This window comes from Dermacentor albipictus, chromosome 1 (genome assembly GCF_038994185.2).
Source record: "Dermacentor albipictus isolate Rhodes 1998 colony chromosome 1, USDA_Dalb.pri_finalv2, whole genome shotgun sequence".
NCBI lineage: Eukaryota > Metazoa > Arthropoda > Arachnida > Ixodida > Ixodidae > Dermacentor > Dermacentor albipictus.
Window position 1 is genome coordinate 480,752,607 of NC_091821.1, and position 24,266 is coordinate 480,776,872.

A 24,266-nucleotide genomic window follows, 5' to 3' on the forward strand; every position below is an offset into this window, starting at 1 on the left:
CCAAATGTCCGTCTTCCTCGCGTTGGTGCGCTGGGCGACGGGTGGTCGTGCTGGCGGCGGCGGCGGCGGACGACGGAACTGCGGCGTGACAGGGCCCTGGCGCGGTCGCGGAGGGGGACCTTGACGGCGTGCGATGGCGGCGTAGGCTGCGGCGATTCAGGGGCTACTCCAAGTTGTTGTTGGAGCTCCTCAATACACGGCATCGGCAATCGAAGCCTCTTGAGGCTGTAATGATGGGAACAGCTTTTGTAGCTCCTCCCGCACGACAGCTCGGATAGTCTCGCGTGGGTCGTCGGTGGCCAGTGACTGAACTCCGGCGTAGTTTGTCGAGTTCGTGCGGCGGTCGAATTGCCGGTTTCGCATCTCGAGTGTCTTCTCGGTGCTGGTGGCCTCGCGAAGAAACTCGTCGACGGTCTTCGGTGGGTTTCGTACCATTCCGGCAAGAAGTTCCTCCTTCACACCACGCATCAGCAGGCGGACTTTCTTCTCCTCGGACATTTCTAGGTCGGCGTGGCGGAAGAGACGGCTCATTTCCTCAATGAAAATCGCAATCGTGTCATTCCGCAGCTGCGCTCTGGTCTCCAGTAGAGCTTGGGCTCGCTCTTTTCGCACGACGCTTGCAAATGTTTGCAGGAAGCCGCTACGGAAAATTTCCCAGGTCGTTAAGGTGGCTTCTCGGTTCTCGAACCAGGTCCTGGCCGTGTCTTCCAATGCGAAGAAGACATATCGCAGTATGTCGTCGCTGTTCCAGTTCTTAAATGTAGCGACTCTCTCATACGTCTTAAGCCAGCTTTCCGGGTCCTCGAAAGTTGAACCGCGGAACGTCGGAGGCTCCTGGGCTGCTGCAGCACGACGGGGGACGCCGGGGCTGCCATTGGGGTGGACTTGGTGGCCATCTTCCTAGTTGTCTCAGGCAAAAGTCCGTGCTCCGGGGGCAGTCCTTGCAGCCCCCCTTTCCTGTATTCCTGTCTAGAATACAGGAAAGGTATTACTGGCCGCGTGTGAGCGCCGACATCGCCCGTTACGTCAAGACATGCCGAGACTGTCAACGACGCAAGACACCACCGACAAGGCCAGCAGGATTACTACAGCCGATCGAACCTCCTCGCCGACCATTCCAGCAGATTGGGATGGATTTGTTGGGATGTCAACATCCGGGAATAAGTGGATCGTCGTGGCGACGGACTATCTTACCCGCTTTGCTGAAACTAAAGCTCTACCAAAAGGCAGAGCAGCCGAAGTTGGGAAATTTTTCGTCGAGAACATCCTGCTGCGACATGGTGCCCCAGAAGTCCTCATCACCGACAGAGGAACGGCTTTTACAGCAGAGCTCACCCAAGCCATTCTGCAGTACAGCCAGACAAGACACGGGAGGACAACTGCCTACCATCCGCAGACGAATGGTCTCACGGAGCGCCTGAACAAGACCCTCGCCGACATGCTAGCAATGTACGTCGACGCCGAGCACAAGACGTGGGACGCAGTCCTGCCGTATGTAACCTTCGCTTACAACACGGCGGTGCAAGAAACACCGATTACGCCGTTTAAGCTGGTTTACGGCAGGAACCCGACGACGACGCTCGACGCCATGCTGCCCCACGTCACTGACGAAGAGAGTGTTGACGTCGCTAGCTATCTCCAGCGCGCCGAAGAAGCCCGATAGCTCGCCCGCCTACGGATCAAGAACCAACAGAGGACCGACAGCCGACACTACAACCTCCGACGACACTTCGTCGAGTACCAGCCCGGCGACCGTGTTTGGCTTTGGACACCGATACGCCGACGAGGACTGAGTGAGAAACTATTGCGCCTCTATTTCGGACCCTACAAGGTCATTCGACGTATTGGCGCACTGGACTATGAGGTCGGGCCAGACGGAATTTCGCATTCACAGCGCCGCCGCTCACGATCTGAAGTGGTCCACTTGGTGCGTCTTAAACCCTTTTACGGACGCTGACGAACTGTCCTTATTTTTTGTTTTCTTTGCTGTGCTTCTTTATTACTTTCATTTGTATGCAGCATCGGGTCGACGCTTTTTTAAGAGGGGGGTATTGACACGTGTACTTATCTTTATCGAGCGACCACGTTTCGCCGCCTAACAAATGTAATCGCACAGCGCGGGACGCGCCTGCATGTATCCGAAGTTTCTGGAAAGTTAGCGATGCTCCTACCCGGCTGTCTGTTGTCGCCGAACCTTGTGTTATCTGATTTCATCGCGTGACGTGAATGGTGGAGAACTTTGTGGAAGGCACGCGGGTCCGAACGATTAGTCTGGAACATTCGACGACTGCTGTATAAAAGTCGACGCGTTTGACCTGCTGATCAGATTTTCGACGACCGCTGACTGTGTTCGCCGCTCTCGTTGTGCTTTAAGTGTAGCCTGTTTTGTGGGCACAGGTTCGCCCAATAAAAACTAGTTTTTGCCTTTCACAGTATTGCTACTGTGTTCTTTGACGTCACGACCACGTGACAATATATAATTAGTAGGCCCTAGAAGATTCCATCAAAATCTATGACGTCACAGCCCCCAGGTGCGGGAACCTATGTAGGCGTCGCCACGCGTATTTCGTTCTTGCACTTTTTCTGGCCCACCAAACGTCTTATCTTTGTAAGAGTGGTGTTTTTGGTGTTGTAGAAAGGTAATTTACTGATGCAGAAGAAATCATTTTTCACTTTAATGTCCCTTTAAGTGTCACTATCTTTTACTTTTTTTAGGCTCTCAAAAAGCGCGGTTCGGCCAAATATCACATTCAAGATCGCGTTCGTGCTCATTAAGGGCTTTGCGTAGGATGTATTGAGCTAAGAGGCTTTCGCTGCTACCGAAGCGGTTCACAAAGACTGCTCTAGTTTTCTTGTTAATCATACAATGATGAAGTATTTGACGGAAGATTACAAAGGTTCCCAGACCGGCCGCGGTGGTTATGAGCGATAACATATAGGCTTGTACGTCTACTACTCGGCTCTAATAGTGTCTGGGCGTTTGCACTCATTGCGTTGCATAGATGGTTGGATGGCTCCCCCTGGTGCAGCAGGCATACCAATGCCATGCTCAAACCGTACGTAGGCTTCTCTCATGCCGAAGCAAGCAGTCGATTTCCTCTAAAACGAACGCCTCTAGAACGCAATGACCTGTATATTGAAGGAATAACTCTGTCCCTCTTCTTGTGAGAGCTACGACATGTATACCGAATGATCTCGGAGGCCCACATCACTCCGTTAAAAGAGGTACGACTGCATTACACTTCTTTGACGTGACTAGCACGTGTACGTCTCGTACCACGTAGCACGAGCTGGAGCACTTGCGTGCGCTCTAGCTTTCATTCGGCCACTAGAAATTATTACTTTATTCTTTGCGTCACGAGCGGGAGCGTGTCAGTCTGTTCGATACTGCCCTCGAGGCAGCTAAATCTTTAGGACGCTGTGTTGAACTGTACTCCCGCATTTAGGGTCAGTTTTCATTCACAAGACATTTCGCCGCAGCAGAATGCTACTAAGACGCTGCGAGACATTAAACCACCATCTGGTTCGGCCGAAGTAACGGTTGAACCGTTTCTCTCTGGAAAAATAATCACCGACGATTACGATACTCCCTAATGCAAAATATATACGTGTTTTCATTTCGCAATGTATTGGCTGGCACAGACAACCTGTCTCATGCGACTAAACCGATAATCGAGAGATCGCCAGAGGCAGCGCGTGTGTGACGCGCGGGTGCGATTCACAGTAATCGCTGAAGACAGATCTCCGCTCATGCAGCCCTTCGTTTCCATATATGGTATCGGTCAACGCGCTCTCCTCATGCCATCGGTGAACAGATGACGGCGCTATAACCCCTTAAACTTCGTAAATCAGTGACACTCTCCTCCTCCGCCTTCACTCCTCCTCGTTTCTCCTCTTTCAAGCTCCCTCCTCGACCGTGGCGCCGCCTACACTGCTCGAGCGTAGCTACGGTGCCAACATGCGCACCACGCCACTCTGTAGACGCTTCTCGAGCAAAAATGGCGCTGATGCATGGCGCGAGGGCACACGTGATGCTATTAGGCCAATAGCGACGTGGCGTCCGCCTCGGCCAGAGCGCGCGAGGAGGCGGCGGCATTCTTCAAAGCGTGGAACTATACGAAGTTTACTGGGCTTTAGACTGCGCGCCACTTTTGCGCCATCTCGTAGCGGTCGTCGCCGCAGAGCCCGTCTTGCGCGTGATTACGCTTTTCTTCTCACGTTTTCACCATACCGTTCTCTTCTGCTTTCCCCACATGGTTACGCTGCACCCTCCTCCTCCGCTTTCCGCCTCGCGCTCTCCTCGCTATGGGGAACTAAAGCCCCTCCATCCACGCGCCACCGCCGCTCTCTTAAGTAGCGTCAACCGCCTTTTCCTCTCACACCAAATCCAGTTGCGGCATTTCCGCTTCCGGCATTTCCGGTACCGGCATGTCCAGTTTTAAGATTTCCGGTTCCGGCGTTTACGCTTCCTGGAGTTGCGCTGCGAGAACTTCCACTGTGATTGCAGACGATGGTGAGACGCCCGTGCTTAGCAACCGGTGCTAATTCGAGTAGCTCGCTGTAGCCATTCCACCAAGCGTCATTCGTGTGCATCTACGTGCTTGTTTGCGTACGCTGCGCCCACACGCTTTGCCAGTCGTCCCCTTTCTCTGACAAAGTGCGGAGAGCCAAGGGCTGGGGCACAACACACGAACATAATTCGCCGTACACGTCTGCTCGCGTCACAACACTAACACAATTCGCCGTACACCTTTGCGCGCGTTACAGCACGCACGCACCAATTCACTGCACACCTCCACTCATATCGCACAAGAAAAGCACACTTGTTTTCACCATGTCACTGAATGCCCTCCACACAAATTTGAACTTGTTATATTTCATAGCTAAACGTCATTGCAGTTCTTCACGCAGTGCACGCACTTGGGACGTTCGTTACCTTCAATCTGCCGTACGAGACAAGTTCAACCTCAGAATCAATAGCATAAACTCTATGCGCCTGCCGTACAAATTGGCGTCGCGAACTCCTTCACTAAAGTCCCTCCATACGTGCTGGCTGGAGGGGATGTATGCTTCAAAACAAGAAGAATTTAAAGGGGACAAGCTGTTGTATTCCGCTGAAGTAGTAGTTTGCGGTCGCTGTTTTCCAAATGCACGAAAAACGGGAGCGGTCTCCAAGCGCCCAGGCACTACATTCCACTGTACGTCGTCTCTCGTGGCACAACCAGTCGCAGGTTGACGCGAAGCAGCGAACACGACCAGATCGCCGATTACGATAGGCGGTGGTTCTTGGATGGAATCGCATTAACAGTTTCAACCGCAGCTGGTGCAATTAAAGCCTCTCCGTAAACGCGAATGTAAACAACGCTAAAAGCATAGCGTCACTTCCACTCGAAACAAGAAGCTGAAGCTACGTAAGTTCCGCTTGACGCCGGAAGCTGAGGGGGTGAGTGGGAGAGGAGCGTGGAGGAGGAGGGTAAGTTGGCGGTACTTAACCTGGTCGGCGGTGGCGCGTGGATGTAGGGGTTTTATGGGGAACCAGATCTGGAGTTTTCACGACACCTACAGCGCCGCCCTGGCGGTCAGAACGTTCCCAACTCAGCCGCTCCCGCGATCGAAAATTGCTGCTAGTAGTGGCGTTGCGTGCGCTGAAATTCGAAGGAAAACAAAAGGACGCCGACGAGACTGTTGCGTACACAAGTGCCGCAACTACGTCGGGATGAGGGAGGATGTATCCTACTGCGTCTTTCCATCTAAACCCTACGAACAAGAACGGAGGCGCTGTTGGATCCAAGCAGTCAGGCGAGCGGAGTAAGTTCCTGTCTTGTCGCCCTGTCAGGCGGTGTCGGGCTGGTTTCTAAATCGAATTTCGCCTGTGTGCTTGGTTTATTCGATAGTGAAGACGGTCAGCCGTGGCAGCCAGTACCAAACAGCAGAATGTGCAGTCGGCATTTCGTCGGAAACAAAATGAGCAATAGCATGCACCATCCGGCATAAGTACCACCCATTTTTCCTTCGCTATACCACCGCCAAGCCCCTTCCAAAGCCACCGCGCGAAGCGAACGATACGAAAAGTAAATATTCTCCATTCATTGCCAAGAATTATGTGGGAGGGAAGCTGCCGTGTAATACGAGTTGTGTGCGCATACTGCCGGCGCACGCGTGACTAAGCCGTCTATGTGTTTTTAAAAATGCGCATGCGGATGAGGACTCGGCGCTGAGATGCATCCGGTAAATTTATGTAATTAGTGGTAAATGTAGCCAGCGTTGTTACGGATCCAGCAGCGGAGCACTCAAACCCTTGCTTGCGCGAGTCAGCTGATGCGATAAAGCTTGCTTCTCCATTGACTGCTGTGGTGAAGTAACATCAGAATTTTTTATGTCTAGCCAGAGAAATATTGAAAGTCTTCAGGCCAACTAATACTTCCGAAACCGCAGCACAGCACGACCGGAGCCATAGCTGCTAGATTTGCGAGGCAGGCTGCCCCGCACGCATGGTAACGACACAGCGCAACCATTAAAGAAACCCACGTGCTCGCCGCGACACACTGTGACACACTGTGACGACACACGACACACTGTGACACACGACACACTGTGACACACGACACACTGTGACACACGACACACTGTGACGAAAGAAGCTTAAAAAAGAAGCTTAAAAAGCTTCTTTCGTCATTTCTTCACTTGATGGCGCTAGCTTCTTTACGAAAACTGTCCACTTGAAGCAGGGCGACAACGCAAACAAACGAACTACGCGCACGTGTGTGTCGTCTGGTCGAGCGGCTGGGATATACCGCGTTTCGTCGCCAGGGCAGCATGCAACGCACTCCTTTCGATGCGGCGCCTATCCAGCGCTGGTTCCCCATTGCCGTCTTTCATGCCCCGCTGCGCTTCGTGCTCCTCCTTTCATCCTTCACTGTAGTCGTTCGCTCGGTTACGCAGAAGCTGAACATAAAAACGGGCACCTAATGGCTGCGCACTAAATTTTGGACAAATATACGAGAACTCCGTCTCCCCCCCCCCCTTTTTTTTTTGCTTGAACTGCTTCGCCTATCGGACATGTGTCGGTAAGTTGCCGTTCTGTGTTCATTGTAAGTATTTCTATCTTTGCATTTCTTCGTCATTCTTAATCTCTTAGAAACCAGCCCAATCTTCAACCATGAAACATTTCACACAGCTTAGCGCGACGACAGGCGTCGGTGGCGGTAAGTATGATCACGCCGGTGCGTTTGCATTCGCCATCAATGCACAGCAAAGTCATGTTCCGGGCGCAACTAGATCTGGGAAGCGCGAGGAAGGAATATATACCCTAAAAAAAAAGAGTGATGCACTGACAGGAGGGCAATATGGCGAGTACAAATCTGAGTGCTCGCCTTCATAGCACAAACTTCGGAGCCGCTACAGCTGCATAGGCGAAACAGGCAATTCCCATTGGACACGAAGCATTTTCGTATGCACGGCTCCTTTCTTAATGTTAGTACTAGACCATAGCAAAGCAGCGTCGGAAATGTAGAGTGCCCAGGGACTGAAACGCAACACGGGGAGCGCGCGGATGCGAGTGTCTTCTTTCTTTCTTTTTTCGTGCCACGGGTGAGCTTGCGTTAATTACTAATTTACTAATTAAAACACCGTGTCATTATTTCGTATTATTGGCGGCGTATCCAGGACACCAAAGCGGCAACGGGGACATCAAAGCTAGAACCCGGACTGGTCCGCGGGTTGGGGCTCGCAGAGACCTGCGCGTGCCAGGGGGTTGGCTGTCGGACAGCCGATCTTTTGCACATCTGGTCTTGTACACCACGCCTCGGCCCCCGCGGCCCCAACCCACGGGCAGCCCTGCTTCCAGCTTTGATGCCACCCCTCCCCCCCGCCCCCCCCCCCCCCCCGCTACCACCTGTGTGCCCCGGAGATCCTGCGCCGCCTGCTTTAATATAACATCAGGTGCTCTCCTGAGGCCTCAGTTTGCCGGTTACATTTCATTTCATTTCATTTATTGAACCCTCAAGGCCAAAGGCATTAAAGAGGGGAGTGGTTACAAAACAGAAATACATAAATAAATACAATGCATATTACAGAAGAAGTATTATCATCTTCCTGTTATACAATGTTAGCTAGTGCAGAACGAAAATGCTGGTTATCAGTTATGTCGACTATATCTGCGGGAAGGCGGTTCCATTCGCGTGATGTGCGAGGCAAGAAAGACTGAAATGCAGTTTTAGTGCTACATGTTTCAACGCCAACTTTGTGACGATGGTCAATGCGATTTGACACGTATCTAGGGGATGAAATGAGGGAACCGCGTAGCATGGGGTGATGGTATAGTTTATGAAAAAGGCTCAAACGAATTGTCTGCCGGCGGGATGCTAGAAGAGGTAAAGAAAGATTAGCTTTCATGCTTGTTACACTTGCGGTACGGTTAAAGTTGGACAGGATAAAACGAGCAGCGTTATTTTGAACCAGCTCAAGTAAAGTTATCAGTTTTTCATGGTGCGGATCCCATATCGCAGCGGCATATTCCAAATTAGAACGTATTAGTGTTTTATAAAGCAGTAATTTCAAAGAAGATGGAGTTTTGGAAAAGTTACGGCGCACGTAGCCCAACATGCGGTTACCTTTGTTAGTAATGTATTCAATATGGCGCGTCCAGTTAAGGTCAGTAGAAAAATGAACACCCAGGTATTTATATGAAGTAACCGCTTCTAACGCAACGTTATTTAGGTAGTATACAGGCGGAGAGTTGGCATTTCTTGATATTCGCATAATTTTGCACTTATTAGTATTAAGTTCCATAAGCCATTGATTACTCCAACGAGAAATGTTAGAGAGGTCACGCTGAAGAATGTTAGCATCGTCGGGGGATATTATTTCGCGGAAAACAACACAGTCATCAGCAAACAAAAGAAGGTTAGATGATACAATGGAAGGGAGATCATTGATGTAAATAAGAAATAAAAGGGGTCCAAGCACAGACCCTTGCGGCACGCCCGAGTAAACTTCGCTGAAAGTGGAGTTAAAATTATTAGCGTAAACGAACTGCGATCGGTTAAGAAGAAAGTATTCAATCCATTTCAGAACATTGTAGTCGATATTCAGTTGGGTTAGCTTTAAAAATAATAAGCGGTGACATACCTTGTCGAATGCTTTCGAGTAATCTAGGAAAATGCAGTCACCTTCTGATGCGCGATCTAAAATATGGTGAAGTTAGATAGTGAAACTGGCAAGTTGTGTTTCGCAAGAAAATGACTTACGGAAACCATGCTGTGCGGGTGTAAAAAATGAGTTAGACTCGAGAAAGTTCACAAGGTTAGTGAAGATTACATGTTCTAATAGTTTGCAACAAGTACTAGTGAGCGAGATGGGGCGATAATTTATAGGGGATGTTCTACTTCCTGACTTGAATAATGGAACCACCTTCCCGTCTTTCCATTGTGTTGGCAGAGTGGAACTATCGAGAGTCTGGTGAAATAACTTTGTTAGTATCAAGGAACTGTAGACAACTGTATTTTTTTTAAATTTAGCATGTATGCAGTCAAAACCGGGCGATGAATGAAATTTAAGGTCATCAATAAGTTTAGCAACACCAGATGAATCGATGAAAATTTGAGGCATAGTTGGGAAATTATACCGGAGTGGAACGGGATGTTTGGTGTTTGATGTGCGCGAGAAGTTGAGAACAAAGGTTTCGTTAAGTTCTGATGCGCATAAATGAGCCGGAATAGGGTCACCCGACGCGTCAGTTAATAGATTCTTCGGTATGCGGGTTGATGACGCGCCAAATTTTTTTAATGTTGGTAGATAGCATCGATGGCAAAGTGTTAGAGAGGAAGTTATCTTTTGCTTGCTTAAGCGCAGTTACATACGCATCAGCGGCAGTCTTGTATGCGTCCCAGTGTGCGTTACATTGTGATAGCCTGGCTGTACGATAACGGCGCTTTTTTCTGTTAGATAGGCGTCTTATATGGGTGGTACACCAAGGGGCTTGAGGATTAGAAGTGATGGTGCGTCTTGGAACATATTTTTGAGTTAGTTCGTGAACTTTGGCCGTGAACATATCCCAGTTAGTTTGCACAGAGCGTTCGTTAAAGTTTCTGAAGAAGTTTTGAGTGAAAACTGATAATTCATTGTTAATGGCATCGAAGTCTGCTCTAATATAATCTAGTATGGTCTTTTTCTTTCTTGCAGGTTTAGGACAGGCAGTGTTAATGTTGAAAATGAGCAAAGAGTGATCACTTATGTTAGGTAAATAGGTGATGGCTGAAGCAAAGTCGGCTCGATTGGTTAGGATCAAATCTAAAGTGTTGGCTGTGTTGACAGAGATTCTCGTAGCGTTAGTGACTAATTGGGTAAGTGAAAAAACAGAGCATAAATCAAGAAAATCGCTGGCATCGGATGAAAATGGAGATAGGGTGGGAGGCTGGGTAACCCAAGAAATACTCGGAAAGTTAAGATCACCTAGTAAAAACAAGGAAGCCGATGGAAATCTGGTGTGTATTATGTTAAGTTGGTCATGAAGGTCGTTAATAAACGAGCATGGAGAAGGAGGAGGACGATAGCATACGCCGAATATTATTTTCTGATGGTCAAGAGTAACTGATGCCCAGACAGTTTCCAAGACGCTATTAGTGTAGATGCATGATGACGGTATGTCCTTCGAAATAGCAAGGAGTACGCCGCCTCCCCGTTGATTAGTTCGGTCATTGCGATATACTGCGAAGCGGTGTGCGTTGTGAAAGAGTTCATTATCGTGAATTTGAGATGATAGCCAAGTTTCAGTAAGTGCGATGATATGCGCAGAACAGGTGTCGATTGCCGATGAAAGAGAAAGAGAAGTTTTCTTATTCAAGATACTTCTGATGTTAGTATACAGAATCGTAACATCAGATGGCGATGATGAATGACCACTGCCCCTCTCGCGCCCCTAGGACGCCCCATGTGACTAAGCACTTGATCCTTGGGGCGCGTGTTCAGTTGGCTGCTCGATTTCATCGATTGTGTCGTTAGAAGGATTGTACATGAAGCATTTGCCGCGTATGTATAGCTTATTGTAGCGAAGGCGAAATTTGGGTGATCCCGGATGGCCAATTCCAAATTCCGTAAGTTTCCGTCTCGCAGTTCGAGTGGCGGGTGAAAAATCTTCGCTTATTGAAATTTTGTGTTCCTTGAAATCATTGCGATGTGATAGGATTAGTTCTTTTATTTTGTAGTTGGTAAACTTCGCAATGTTGTGTCTGCATTTATTAGCGGAAAATATCCCTAAACGATGAACACGCTGAAATGGGTCGTTTGGTAGCGAGTTAAGAACCTTTGTTAGTGCATTGGTCATTGTGCTTTCAGTTTGTTGCCAAGTTACAGATTAATCTGTTAGTCCATGGAAAATCAAATTATCGCGGCGTAACCTGTCCTCCATATCATCTAGACGCTTGCGTAAAAATTTATTTTGTACAGTTAGGTTTTCAATGCATTCTTGCATGCCTGCAAACTTATGGCTGAAGGTATCAAGAACTTTCCCTTTTTCTAGTTCATCCAGACGTTTCTGAACGTTAGTTATTTTTGTTTCGATGCTTTTCTGCCCAGCCTTAATGGATTTAATGTCTGTGGTCAGCTCATGTTGTGCCTTCGAACTTTGTAATGAGCGGGAGTGAACATCTTTGAGCAGTTGAAAAATTATGGTCATCTGTTCTGCAGGGTCTTCAGGGAGTGATTCAATTTCTAATAGGGATTCGGATCGAGTGGTGGGGCCAGGGTTCGTTTCTATGTCGCCGGAGCACAAGAGTAGGAAAGCCATAGAAAAGCAATCATGCACAGTTTCACACAGCACCCCTGGGCACGGGAACAGCAATAAGCAGATGTCATCGCTTTTTTTTAGCGTACAAGGAAAATGTACACACCTGCATCGGAGCAAAGCGAAAATCAGGAGCCATGCTTCTTGCAATGTTCCCGTGCCCACTGAATCCGAGGACGGAGTGGCCACAGCTTAAATTCTTTGCGGGCGATGATGCAGTCGTCGATGGGGTTGAACGGCCGAAGGCGAGCGATACCATCGGGTGCGCAGGGATGAAATATTTGTTGAAGTGGCCACCGTCGGGCAGTGGCGGTGGTAGCATCTGAGCTGATGGGCATGAGGGAGATAGCGATTCCGGTATCAGCCAGGTGAAGAAGAGCGTCAGCGTAACCTGCATCGGAGCAAAGCGAAAATCAGGAGCCATGCTTCTTGCAATGTTCCCGTGCCCACTGAATCCGAGGACGGAGTGGCCACAGCTTAAATTCTTTGCGGGCGATGATGCAGTCGTCGATGGGGTTGAACGGCCGAAGGCGAGCGATTCCATCGGGTGCGCAGGGATGAAATATTTGTTGAAGTGGCCACAGTCGGTCAGTGGCGGTGGTAGCATCTGAGCTGATGGGCATGAGGGAGATAGCGATTCCGGTATCAGCCAGGTGAAGAAGAGCGTCAGCGTAACCTGCATCGGAGCAAAGCGAAAATCAGGAGCCATGCTTCTTGCAATGTTCCCGTGCCCACTCATGTGCTCACATGTGCCCTCCTGGAGCAGTGCTTGTAAAGAATGAAATCTATCACCGAGTAAAAAAAAAAGCGAGACGCGACTTCTACAACATCAGTCGGAACCTTGCCCCTTTAGACACAGCGATAACGAAATGGGGCGTCCGTGCCCACTGCCTCACCGCGCGGGTGACTAGCGGCGGAGCGTAAACAAACTGGACTGCACTCCGCAATGCCGGCATGCCTAGGGGACAACCACACACAACACGCGTTAAGAAACCTCTTCCGTTGTACCTTGCCAGACGCAGATATTGAAGGAGCAAAGGCCCAAAGATTTTCTCTTTCGCACGCGCTCTTAGTCGTGCCTGCGCAGAAACGTCAAGTGCCACGCGCCACTGTACCTACTAGCAATTGTAAAAACGCAACCCGGCCCAGTCATTAATGCCATTATATTCGTGGCGCGGATGTATGAAGGCGCCACTGGTCCAAACTTATCCCGGGCCAGGTGCCTACAGTCGTTTCCGGGAGTGTTTACACTGAAGTTTTGCAACTCTCACATCTATATTCTTAGTGCGAGCTGAAGACAACAGCCATCCGTCATATGACTGTTATCGGATAGTGCATAAGCCCATTGGTCATTCAAAAAACTTGAGGCGCTATAGTTCGTAGCCATTGGCGAAGGAACAGGAAAAGTTCAAAACCGCCAACGAAAACGAGGGCTTTCCTCCATATCTAAAAAAAATTACGCGGTGTAATTTTGTTTAGATACTGTAATCTGATTTAAAAACAGATGCGGCAATTGTTTTTCTTTTCATAGACTGGAACTAAGTTTTCCAGTCCTTTGCATTTGTATAGCACTTAAAAAAACAATGATCCATCTATCTATGCTGTGAAGGCTGTTCGCATTTCTCTCATATATTGCTTGGCAATCCTTGTTAACTTGCTCTTAAAGACACCAGGAGTTGTGAAACAAAAAACTCTTTCACAAATGTATGTCGATAAGACAACTGATACACCAAAGGGTGGGAAGCTGTGTAAGCGAGTTCGCATATCATTCCGAAGTTTGCCAGGTATTTGCTGGCTCACGGCTGCGCTCGAGCAGACGTAGTTGCTGCTGCCTTGGAGCGTGTCATGGCTAGCTGTTCGGCATGTAGTGGTGACTCTCATGCTGGCTGCGTTTCAGCACCAGGGCGTCCGCTTTCACTGCCACGACCAACCGTACCAACTCCTAGTGGACCTCCAACGCTCAGCCGGTATGGCACGACAGGTGAAACAAAAATTGCGGATTGCTCGGAAAAGACAAGAACCCGCGTACAAGTTGTTCTCAATACTCAAACGAGATATAGGCAAGGCAGTTTTCTTAAAGTCTATTCACCATCACGCATTAAAAAATGCGACCTCCGACACACGTTGCATTTGATTTACATTCGACATCGACACGTTGTCGCACGTCGGCCGTCGCCTCACAAAAAGCATTGTGGAACACTCCTTAAGAGCGGTGCTCAGGGAAAGGTAGCCTAGCCGAGTACGGCCAAGTATTAAGTGCTCGTACATGATTAGACAATTTGACGGAATATGATGGAGCCGCGGTTGAGGCAAGACAAAATCAATTGACGATTAATGGAAGTGGCATTCGCTTTTTACTGGGAGAATGTTTGGCTACTTTTTACGAAGATGAGCCCGACCTTATCGAGAGGGCACTGGTTCTTAGTTGTACCATTTCTATCGCGACTGAAATCAGCACAGGTTTAACTTTCCTCGGAGTAATGTCGCTAAGTGATGACGGTGATAACGAACACATATTAGAAATTTTATATTCGTTTAATTTCGATCCAGGCAGCCTGGTTCAGCATTTTTTAAACTGAAGCTTATGTTACCGCCAGCTGTGGCGAGCCAACGGCGGTAGTGCGAAAGGGAAAAAATGAAATTTTCGTAAATGGCAGCTACTTTCTAGATCCTCTTCTGTCTTTCTGCAGAAAATATGTTTTTATGCGTCCAGAGGGCTCATACTATAGCACTTCTGTGTGTCTCAAGAGCTAGCGACCAAGTTGAGGCGCATATAACCTGTTTTGGGTAAAATGACGATTACGCACTTAAGTTACCAAATGTAACTTGATGAATCTTACATGACATTTTATTGCATCATTACAACACTAAAGGAGCCGCTAAGAAAGATGCTAGGATTCAAAAGCGACAGTGTTACCCTTTAGGTAAACAAAGCCTTTCTAAACTTCTACACTGCCACTGAGCTTCCACCGATGAGTGGAAGCCACGGCCTATAGAAGCAGATTACTCGCCTGTCCCAGAACAGCGTAGTTATAAGAAGCCAGTCCGTCTTCGTAGTAATACGGCGGCTCGAAGTACTTCAGAACTTCCTTGAAGTCCGCGGCCGCCCTGGACAGGGTGTCCAGGTGACCCTGCAAGAGCGGCGGCAGCCCGTGCCACGCGCGTTTCCTCCGCAGCCAATCGGCGACGAAGCCCCCGGGAAGCTCATCCATGCGGGCAAACAAGTTTGGGAGCACTCCAGAGGCGGTCGAGCCAACGGTTGCTTTGGGAAACGACACACTTGGGAAGGAAGTGTCTTCGTCGGTGGTGCGTACCCGCGCTGCTCCCAGTGCAGTGAGGGCCATCGTGCGCTGTATCCGCGCCATCATCAGCGTGACCTTCAGCAACCGCTCCGTGGGAACAGCGTCGCCACCTGTGCGTAGCAGCACCTTTAGTTTGATTGCGCTGTTTAGCGTCCCAAAATTGCACAGCTGGTTGATGAAATCAATCAATCAATCAATCAATCAAAATCGCTTTATTTCAGGGTATTTCCTGCGGAGACAGAGACTAAAGGCTGAAATAGCCTGACTGGGCCCCTGCCCCCGTTCAGTTCATACAGCGTTTACGCGTACAATAACATATACAGTAACGTGCACATTATATTAAAATTACAGTTGCACTCAATGTACAGCCGATGAAGGAAAGAAAGTGACTTCTAATACATCAGATATGAAATGCATACATGTGTACATAGATCACGCAGATAGATATACATATAGAAAAGGTCACACAGGATTCATGTGTTATATAGCTAGGAGACCCTTTATCCTGTTACAGATATGTAGATAACGACTATATACACCAGTACATTGTGCTGTCAAAACAGAAAAAAAAAAGAAAATCAGGAATGTCATGGTCATAGTAGAAAGTAATGTAAAACAGTCTACAATACACATCCTGTTCTGACAAGGAACGTTTTGTACATTCTTTTAAGTTTACCACGGCTGTCTGCCCAATTTATTATGTCTTTCTGTTTATTTAGAATCTGTATAGCTTGATACGTTACCGATTGTTTCCCGTAATTTGTCCTAATCTTCGGAAGCGCCCTCCTATGCTGCCTAAACCCGTACTTATGTTCAACTACCATATCACAGTCTTTGTATATGTTTGTTGTGTGCATATGTTGCACTAATTTATAGAGATAAATTTGATTGGCCATAAGCATGTTGTGTTTCAGAAATAACTCCCTGGTAGGTAAGTCACGCATATCTCCTGCATAATTTTCAAATATACGTAGCACGCGCTTTTGTAGTACCGTTAATCTATTATAGTTGCGCGGAGTGGTGGTGCCCCATACTAGCGAACAGTAGGCAATCTTAGAATATACTAGAGTGTAATAAAGAGTTTTTTTTAGCCGAAGAGGTATTAATGTAGAAATCTTTCTAATACATCCTATTGATCGAGCTATATCGACTACCAAATGGTCGACGTGACATGACCATACCAAAGACTCTTGGAACCAAACACCTAGGAATTTTTGCTCAGGTGTTTGCTGAATAATCTCGGTTCTATACGTAATATGCATGTCATGTTGGTTGCGTTTATCATATCATGAGCCATTCATATAGCATATCATATATAGCATATCATGAGCCATTCCATTCTGTTAAAGTGGATGACCAGCGAAGCTGTTTAGCATATGATACAGAGGCGACACAGAATTTTGAACAAAGGCATGAACTCATTGACCGTATTTTTATGCACAATCGCGTGGAAGACCGGACCGCGCCGCCCCGAGGAGCCGGAGGAAACTAGACACGCGCGACGTCTCGACAGGGCTGCCACCACGGGAGAGCGGAAGGAAATGGAAATTAGATACGCGAGTGCTTGGAACGCCGACAAAGAGAGAGCGATGCGAACGAAGACAGGGCCGACGCGGGTCAAAGTGTAGTGTCCGTTCTTATCAGCTTAATATCTGACACAGGTAATATTTGGGCCCAAGAAAATAAACCTATTTTTGCGAGTTGGCGGAGTGCTTCAAGCTTGCTTCACCTCCACCGTGGGTAGGCATCGTATTGCACTATCTTCGCGATTGGTCCATTGTTTTTTGCATGCGAAGAACATAAATGCACGTTATCCTAGCAAATAAACAACTTCGCTGTAAAACGCCACGTTGGATGCCTCAGCAAAACCTTCAACCGCTCGCGGTTCTTTAGTCTGCACACATAGCACGGTCTACTAATAATCTGCTAATTCTTCCCCCATAGAAATGTGGCTGCAGAGTCTGGAATCGAACGTGCGAGCTCGGGCTCAGCAGCGCAACACCGTAGTCACACTGACCCACCGGGGTTCTTTATGTGAGGGGGCACTGTTACATAAGGCTGACAAAATATTCCCTGTCTGCGTGTCTTTTTTGATGTCTCATACTTAAAACTCTGCACGGCTGTCAATACAAAGTACGAAAATGACTCAAAGGATGCTTGCCAAGAAACCAATATACTTTCAAATGTAGAACTCTAAACGAAAGGGGCTGGTTAAAGGTAGCCCAGCAAATGCCGTAGATTTCATACTGAGTATATGCTTTGAGCTCCGGCTTGTGTGAATCAAAATTTTTAATAGCCAACTTGCATACACGTTCCAGAGAGTGGACGAATTTTTAAATATATATCTGATAAGACAATGTAGATGAGTTTGCTTTGCATGATCTTTATTTGTGAGAGGTGTGAATTCAAAAGAATGGGGCGGCCACATAGTTGTAACCTGCCCAACAATATAACTCTTGCGTTGAGCATTTACAAATTAAGATGAAGGCGTAGAACAATTCTCAACATTTACACTAAAGAATGTTATTTGAAATTGCCATCGAAGCCAACGCTTTTGCAGGCAGGCACGCGCCTAAGTCAGGCGCAAAAACTCTTTACCATCAACACATAGATGCAACCACATTTCAAAGGCCTACTAAATTTAAGAAAATGCACTATTTCACCTGAGGATGAACGGGCCTTCATGGCTCAACATTTACATTGAATCGAATTCTAGTGTTATTACGAGTGAAATACCCGCCGCGGTGGCTTTGCGAGCGTGGTCTTGCGCTGCTAAACACGAGACCGGGGGCTCAAACCCCAGCCGTGGCTGCCACATTTCGATGGGGGCGAAATGCAAAAACGCGCGTGTCCCGTGCAGTGGGAGCACGTTAAAGATCTCCTTGCGGTCAGAATGAATCCGGAGTGCCCCGCATGCCTCATAATAAAATCGGGGTTTCAACACGGGAAACTCCAGGATTAATTGGATTGCGAGCCAATACCACGATCTGATTGTGAGGCACGACGACTGCGGATTAATTTTCGCAACCTGAGATTTTTAACATGCACCTACCGCACGGTACACGGGCGTTGTTTTTCACTATGCCGTCATCGAAATTCAGCCGTTGCGGCCGGGGTCTCACCCGCGACCTCGTGCTGTAAGAGCGCAACGCCAAAAGCACAGAGAAATCACGGTCCGTCAGACTATTTGGCCACTACCTCTCTCATGAACCTCGCGATATACGCTTCACCCTCGATTCTCAGCTATTGCGGAAAACTGTGCAAAGCCGGCGTGAGCGAGTGGCGCTCATGAGCGGTAGAAACGCTGTACGTTTGATCGTCTTCTCTTGCGTAACCTTGTAGTGAGTTTCAGTTGTACTCCAGCCTTAGTGGTATATGCGTCTCCTCTTTGTCTCACGTTTATATCGAGCTGGTAACACTAATTAACAATCTCGTAACTAACTAGTCCGTTTGCTACCACTACACTTACAGTTCTTTCTTGTACGTTGTGCCCGGTTCTTCGGTTTTCATGGGCAAAACGTTCCGTCATCCAGTTCATCACACTGCCGTCACAACCTATCGTGCACGCATGTGCACACCCTTGACTATTGACTTATATACCAGATGTGCAACCCTTGCGGACGGTTAGCGAGATATGCAAGGAGAATAATGAAGCTTACCCGGCCGGAGATGTGGTGAAAAATCAACCACTTAATATTTTGCCCAAACATCCGCATTGCTTTCTTAAGTGCTAACTACCAGAACTGAGAGGCCTTATTCCGAATGTTCAACCGTGAGGGCAACAGAAGGACAGATCTCGTATGTGGAAAAGGCCCCTGACCCTCTCGTGCTCATGTTCAAGATTGCTGCAAATGAAGGAGGCCCCAACCGCAAATGTGTCCTGCGTTGGACAATGTAACTTAGCTCAAAAAACGGCAAGTTTGTTAGTTTACAAGTCTAAAAGTATGGCTGTCTATCTAGGGGGCTGGGGGGGGGGGGGGGCTGGTCCGGTAAGTTATCTCGTATTAGTCAGAGAGTTTGTTCTCTATCTGTCTATTCTTAAAGAGAGGAATGTGTGCATGCCCAAGGCCATTGACTGCCTGAAACTGAAGTCGCCGCCAATGGATAGCTTGCAGGTTAGCGAGACCATTGAATTTCTCAGAGGCTATCCGTTCGCTCTGCATTTTGCTGATAAAGAAGGGGGATTTGTAGTCGTGCCCGAATCATGTACATTGCCGTAAGGCCCAGGAGATGATGGAAAGAAATTTAGTTCAAGTTAACGTGGGAATGCAGAAAGTTAGGGAAATGGCGTTGAAGTAATGTGCCTGAATAACCCCAGGTTTTCTGCGCAAGGTTGGTAAAGCGGCAAACGGGGAAGGTTTGAGCCTGTTTTTCTACGCGATACACACAAAGACGTGCCATTTCGCCTGATTTTAACCATAAAAAGGTCATAAAAAGGCGCCATTTCCGTTTCTTGAGGCACATCAGAGCACTAAAGGTTGGCTACCTTTTTCTCTATCCGCAGTTCAGAGGAAGCTATACAGCTTTTTGCGAACAGTGCTGCGAAGGAACCGCTACTAGGGTTTTGAATAAATGTCAGCTTGTTTCATTCTATTTCACATGCAGAACTTCCTTGCACTGTGAGAAATATGATTGAAGACTCGTGCCCAGAGACATTCCTCAATGCTGGAGATTATTCTAATGTCATTTCTTTTGAATGCGAAGTTTTTACCTCCTATTCACCATCATCAATATCAGTTACAAAGGTTTCATGCAAAGGGTTGGGGTATTCGTCCGCCAGTGAACGGGTCATGGGCGTTTTTACATTTCGCTCCCATTGAAATGCGGCTGCCGCGGCCGGAATTTCATCCCGCGACCTCGTGCTTAGCAGCACAAGGCTGTAGCCACTAAGGCACCAAGGCGGGTGGGAGTGTCAGGAATGGCGAGTTGCGCAACAAGATTGCCACCTTGCCACCCGATTACGACAAGGGGTGCAAGACGCGCACCTCTCCCTCTCCGTCGCTGCAGCTGCGAGGCGTTCAAAGAACCGACCTTTGCGCTGGAATCCGCCGCCTTCCTCCAGCCCCTTCGACATTGTGACGGGACGAGTTCGGTGTGTGGACAATGATTCCAGAGTTCCCCAACGCGGAGCTGATTTGACACGCCTGGAGAAGCTACCGCGGGAACGCCGTATTTTTGCGCTTCTCACGTTTCGGCAGACGCAAAACAACGAGCGACCCTCGAGCGGCGTCGATACTTTCCGGAACGGCACCCCCTTCAACGCCGTCGCTTGGGCTTCGGAATGTGTGTGCCTTTGTGTCTGTAAACTGATCAGCAGAGCAGCGGCGAGGTGGTGATGAGTAAACGATCAGTCGCCGCGTCGTAGGACCGGCGCATCGAGTGTATAAAAACTGTGGTTGTGCGCATGCTGGACACACTTCTCTTCAGCAGTCATGTTAGACTGGTTCACTTCTCTCATGCAGTCCTGTTGGACTAATACTCTTTTTCTCAAGCAGTCATGTTAGACTGAGTTAATTTCTGTAAATAAACCCTTTTCCCCGTTCTCGATGAGAAGCAGTTCTTCACTTCATCAACGATCTCAGCGTAAATAAGTTGGACGACGGCATGGGCCAGCTACCTTCGAATTCATGCCGTACTCCAATCTTGGCAAAGGACCACGGACGTAGGGATTGAGCCCCCAATCCTGACAACTGGCTGACAGCGGTGAGATGGACTTTGCGACATGGTGCTATATCTGCGGTGAGTGCTTGGTTTTTGCTTTGACTTTCTAGGCTTCATTTTGTGGTTGTTCTGTTTAGAACAGTAGGGAAGCTAGATTGTTGTGTGTTAGCTAGGTTGTGTTTTCCTAGCTAGATTTAGAGAGCAGAATCAAGGCAGTAAAGCAGCAGTCATGGAGTTAAGGACACTGCTGAGAGACGAGTTGTTGATTGTTGGTGAGGAACTGGGCCTAGATGTACGCAAGGAAATGCTCAAATCGGAATTATTGGAGCTAATTTCCAATCAGGCCAGTGAGCAAGATATTGAAATGGGATTGGAACTTCTCAAATAGAGAGAGAAACGGGAAAGAGAAAGAGAAGAACGGGACAGAGAAAAACGAGAGAGAGAGGAACGGGATAGAGAGAGAGAGGAACGCGATAAAGATCGCGAGTTAAGAAAAATGCAACTTGAACTTGAAAACAGACGTTTGGAGTTGTCTCAAGGAAGTGAAAGCGCTCTGGGTCGATCAAGTGAGACAGAATCATACCGCATGGACAGGCTATTAAAGCCATTTGAGGTCGGGACCGACATAGGCTTGTTCCTAAGCAATTTTGAAAGGACTTGCGAAAAGATGAACTTCGGTCCGAGTACATGGCCACAGCGGTTGCTGTCTATGTTGCCGTGTGAAGCGGCGGAAGTAATCGCCAGACTGAGTGTGCAGGATGCATATGATTATGCAAAAGTTAAGGCTAGTCTCCTGAAGAAATACCGCCTTTCAGCCGAAGCTTTTCGGCAAAGGTTTAGGAGCACAGGCAAGAAAGATAGCGAGGGCTATCCGGAGTTTGCATATAGCTTAAAGGCCAACCTAGTCGAGTGGCTTAAAAGCGCGGAAGCGTACGACAGCAGAGACATGATCGTTGAATGCATGTGTCTAGAGCAGTTTTACAAAACCATCCCCCAAGCTGTGAAACTGTGGGTGCAAGACAGAGGTAATGTAAACACTGTGGAAAGGGCGGCTGAATTAGCCGAAGAGTACGCAACCCGTAGAAAGTTGAACGCCGAGGAGGGAAACTGGGACGGTCGAAATGGACCGCGGAAACCATTTCCGTTCAAAAAGGGTGCGCAAACTAGACGATCAGAGCCTGTAGACATGGCGGAAAAGCCCGCAGAAAAGAGCGAGGAGAAACTTAACGGAGAAACCACACAAAAAGAACAGAAAAGAAAATTCGAATCTGTTAGACCAATTCGCTGTTACAAATGCCACAAACTGGGACATATAGCTGTAAACTGCGAGAAGTCTAGCGTAGTTTTTTCCTACGTGGAGGAAAAGGATGAGAATATGGAACTTTTAAGTCCATATCTCCACGACCTGCAAGTTAATGGAAAACCATGCCGAGTGCTAAGAGACAGTGCCGCCACGCTGGATATTGTCCATCCGTCCTACGTGATGGTAGATGACTTCACCGGAGAAGTAGCGTGGATAAAACAGGTTGTAGAAGAACACAGCGTGTGTCTGCCCATGGCCAAAGTCAAAATCAGTGGACCATTCGGGGAACTAGAGACTGAGGCTGCAGTTTCCAAATTTTTGTCACTGCAGTATCCCTACATCTTTTCGAATCGTTCGAATCAGTTGCTGCGTGACAGAGGGCTCAAACTGGGAGAGCGCATAGTACAGGCATTGACCCGAGGCCAAGCTCGTAAGATCGCGGCGCTTTCGGCTGAAAATGCTCAAGCTCCTCCAGCGGAAGCAGAAAAGGGCATAACTTCAATACCCGAATCCGAGCTAGGCCCGAGGGACAAAAGAACAGTTGAGGAGAGCCTGCCAGCTGACCAGCTCAATGAGAGCGTAGCACTAGAGTGTCAGAGTTCTAGCCTGCAGGAAGAGCAAGCAGACGCGCTCACAAGCGAGACAGGGTCGTTATTATCACCGGCCTCAAAGAACTTCGATCAACTCTTACGCGTGGATAGAGAGTCACTGGCAGCTGAGCAAAAGAATGATGAGAGCTTAGCTAAATTACGTGACACAGCTAAAGAAGGCATTGCTAGGCGCAACGTAACGTTACATGAGAGAGGAGGATTGTTGTATCGGCATTACAGAGATCGAAAGGGTAAGATTTTAGATCAGTTAGTCATACCTACTAAGTATAGGGAGGACCTTTTGAGTCTTTGTCATGGAAATGGGTGGTCCGGCCACCTAGGCATAAACAAATCAAAGGAAAGACTGCTTATGGAATACTACTGGCCTGGCTGTTTCAAAGATGTAGAAAACTTTGTAAGATCATGCGACGCCTGCCAGCGTTCTGGTAAACCAGGAGAGACTTGGAAAGCTCCACTGAAGGTAGTGCCCTTAATAACAGAGCCTTTCAGACGGCTTGTAATAGACACGGTAGGGCCTCTTCCAAAAACAAAATCAGGCTACAGGTACTTGTTTACCATGCTGTGTCCGGCTACCAAGTTTCCAGAAGCAATCCCTTTGAAAGAGCTCAGCTCCACTGAAGTAGTAGACGCGCTTTTGACAGTGTTTGCACGAGTTGGGTTTCCAGCCGAAATTCAGGCAGATCAAGGGTCAGTATTCACGAGCGCACTGACTTCCACATTCTTGCAAAAGTGCGGGGTAAAGTTAATACACAGTTCTGTCTATCACCCTCAGTCAAACAGTGTAGAGAGGTGGCATTCGGTGCTTAAGCGAGTTTTGCGTGCGCTCTGTTACGAGCACAAGGAGGACTGGGAGAACTGTCTGCCGGCAACTTTGTTTGCTTTGCGAACGGTTCCACATGAAGCGAGAGGGTTCTCACCAGCAGAACTAGTGTATGGGAGGACACTCCGTTCTCCACTGAGAATGTTAAGAGAGATGTGGGAGGAAAGAGGGGAGAGTCCAACCGTGGTTGAATACGTGCTAAATTTACTGGAACGGCTAAGCGCAACCCAAGAACTAGTCGGAAAGAACATGGCACTAGCTCAAAAGAACGCCAAATTCTATTACGACAGGAATGCGAGGCTTCGTACGTTTAACGCCGGAGACCAGGTAATGATCCTCAAACCTTCAAGAAAGAACAAGCTTGAAGTTCACTGGGACGGGCCCGTTAAAGTGTTGCACAAACTTTCAGAAACTAACTATGCTTTGAGAATGCCCGGTCGCAGGAAGGAAGTGAGGATATATCACTGTAATTTGATGAAGCCGTATGTAGAGCGGAGCGGAGTCGTTAACTATACTGTCAAAGAGCCGGATGGCATTGGTACCAAGTTTAAGGAGTATAGGACAACCTCCAACTCTGAAATCGGCCTAGAAGAAGTAGTAGAACACTCGGTAAGCTCGCATGCTCTAAGACCCGAGCAGCTAGATGAGCTAAAAGGGGTGTTAGGGGAATATATCGACAGATTCAGTGATCGGCCGGGTAGAACCGAACTGATAACGCATGAAATTGAGCTGACCTCTGCCGAACCAGTAAGATCAAAACCTTACAGGGTGTCTCCAAGACAGAGAG

At 48.1% G+C, this 24,266-nt stretch overlaps 1 protein-coding gene and 1 pseudogene across 1 annotated transcript in view; one reads left to right on the top strand and one right to left on the bottom strand.

Annotated features, from left to right (window-relative positions):
* The window catches only part of LOC135901467 (uncharacterized), a 129,809-nt gene that overhangs the window by 28,874 nt on the left and 76,669 nt on the right, over positions 1-24,266 (bottom strand). The window contains exon 10 of the mRNA XM_065431277.2: positions 14,794-15,194. Coding sequence (XP_065287349.1) covers positions 14,794-15,194 — 401 coding nt within the window. The remainder of the gene's footprint in view (positions 1-14,793; positions 15,195-24,266) is intronic.
* On the top strand, positions 16,686-16,867 carry LOC135901485 (U2 spliceosomal RNA; annotated as a pseudogene).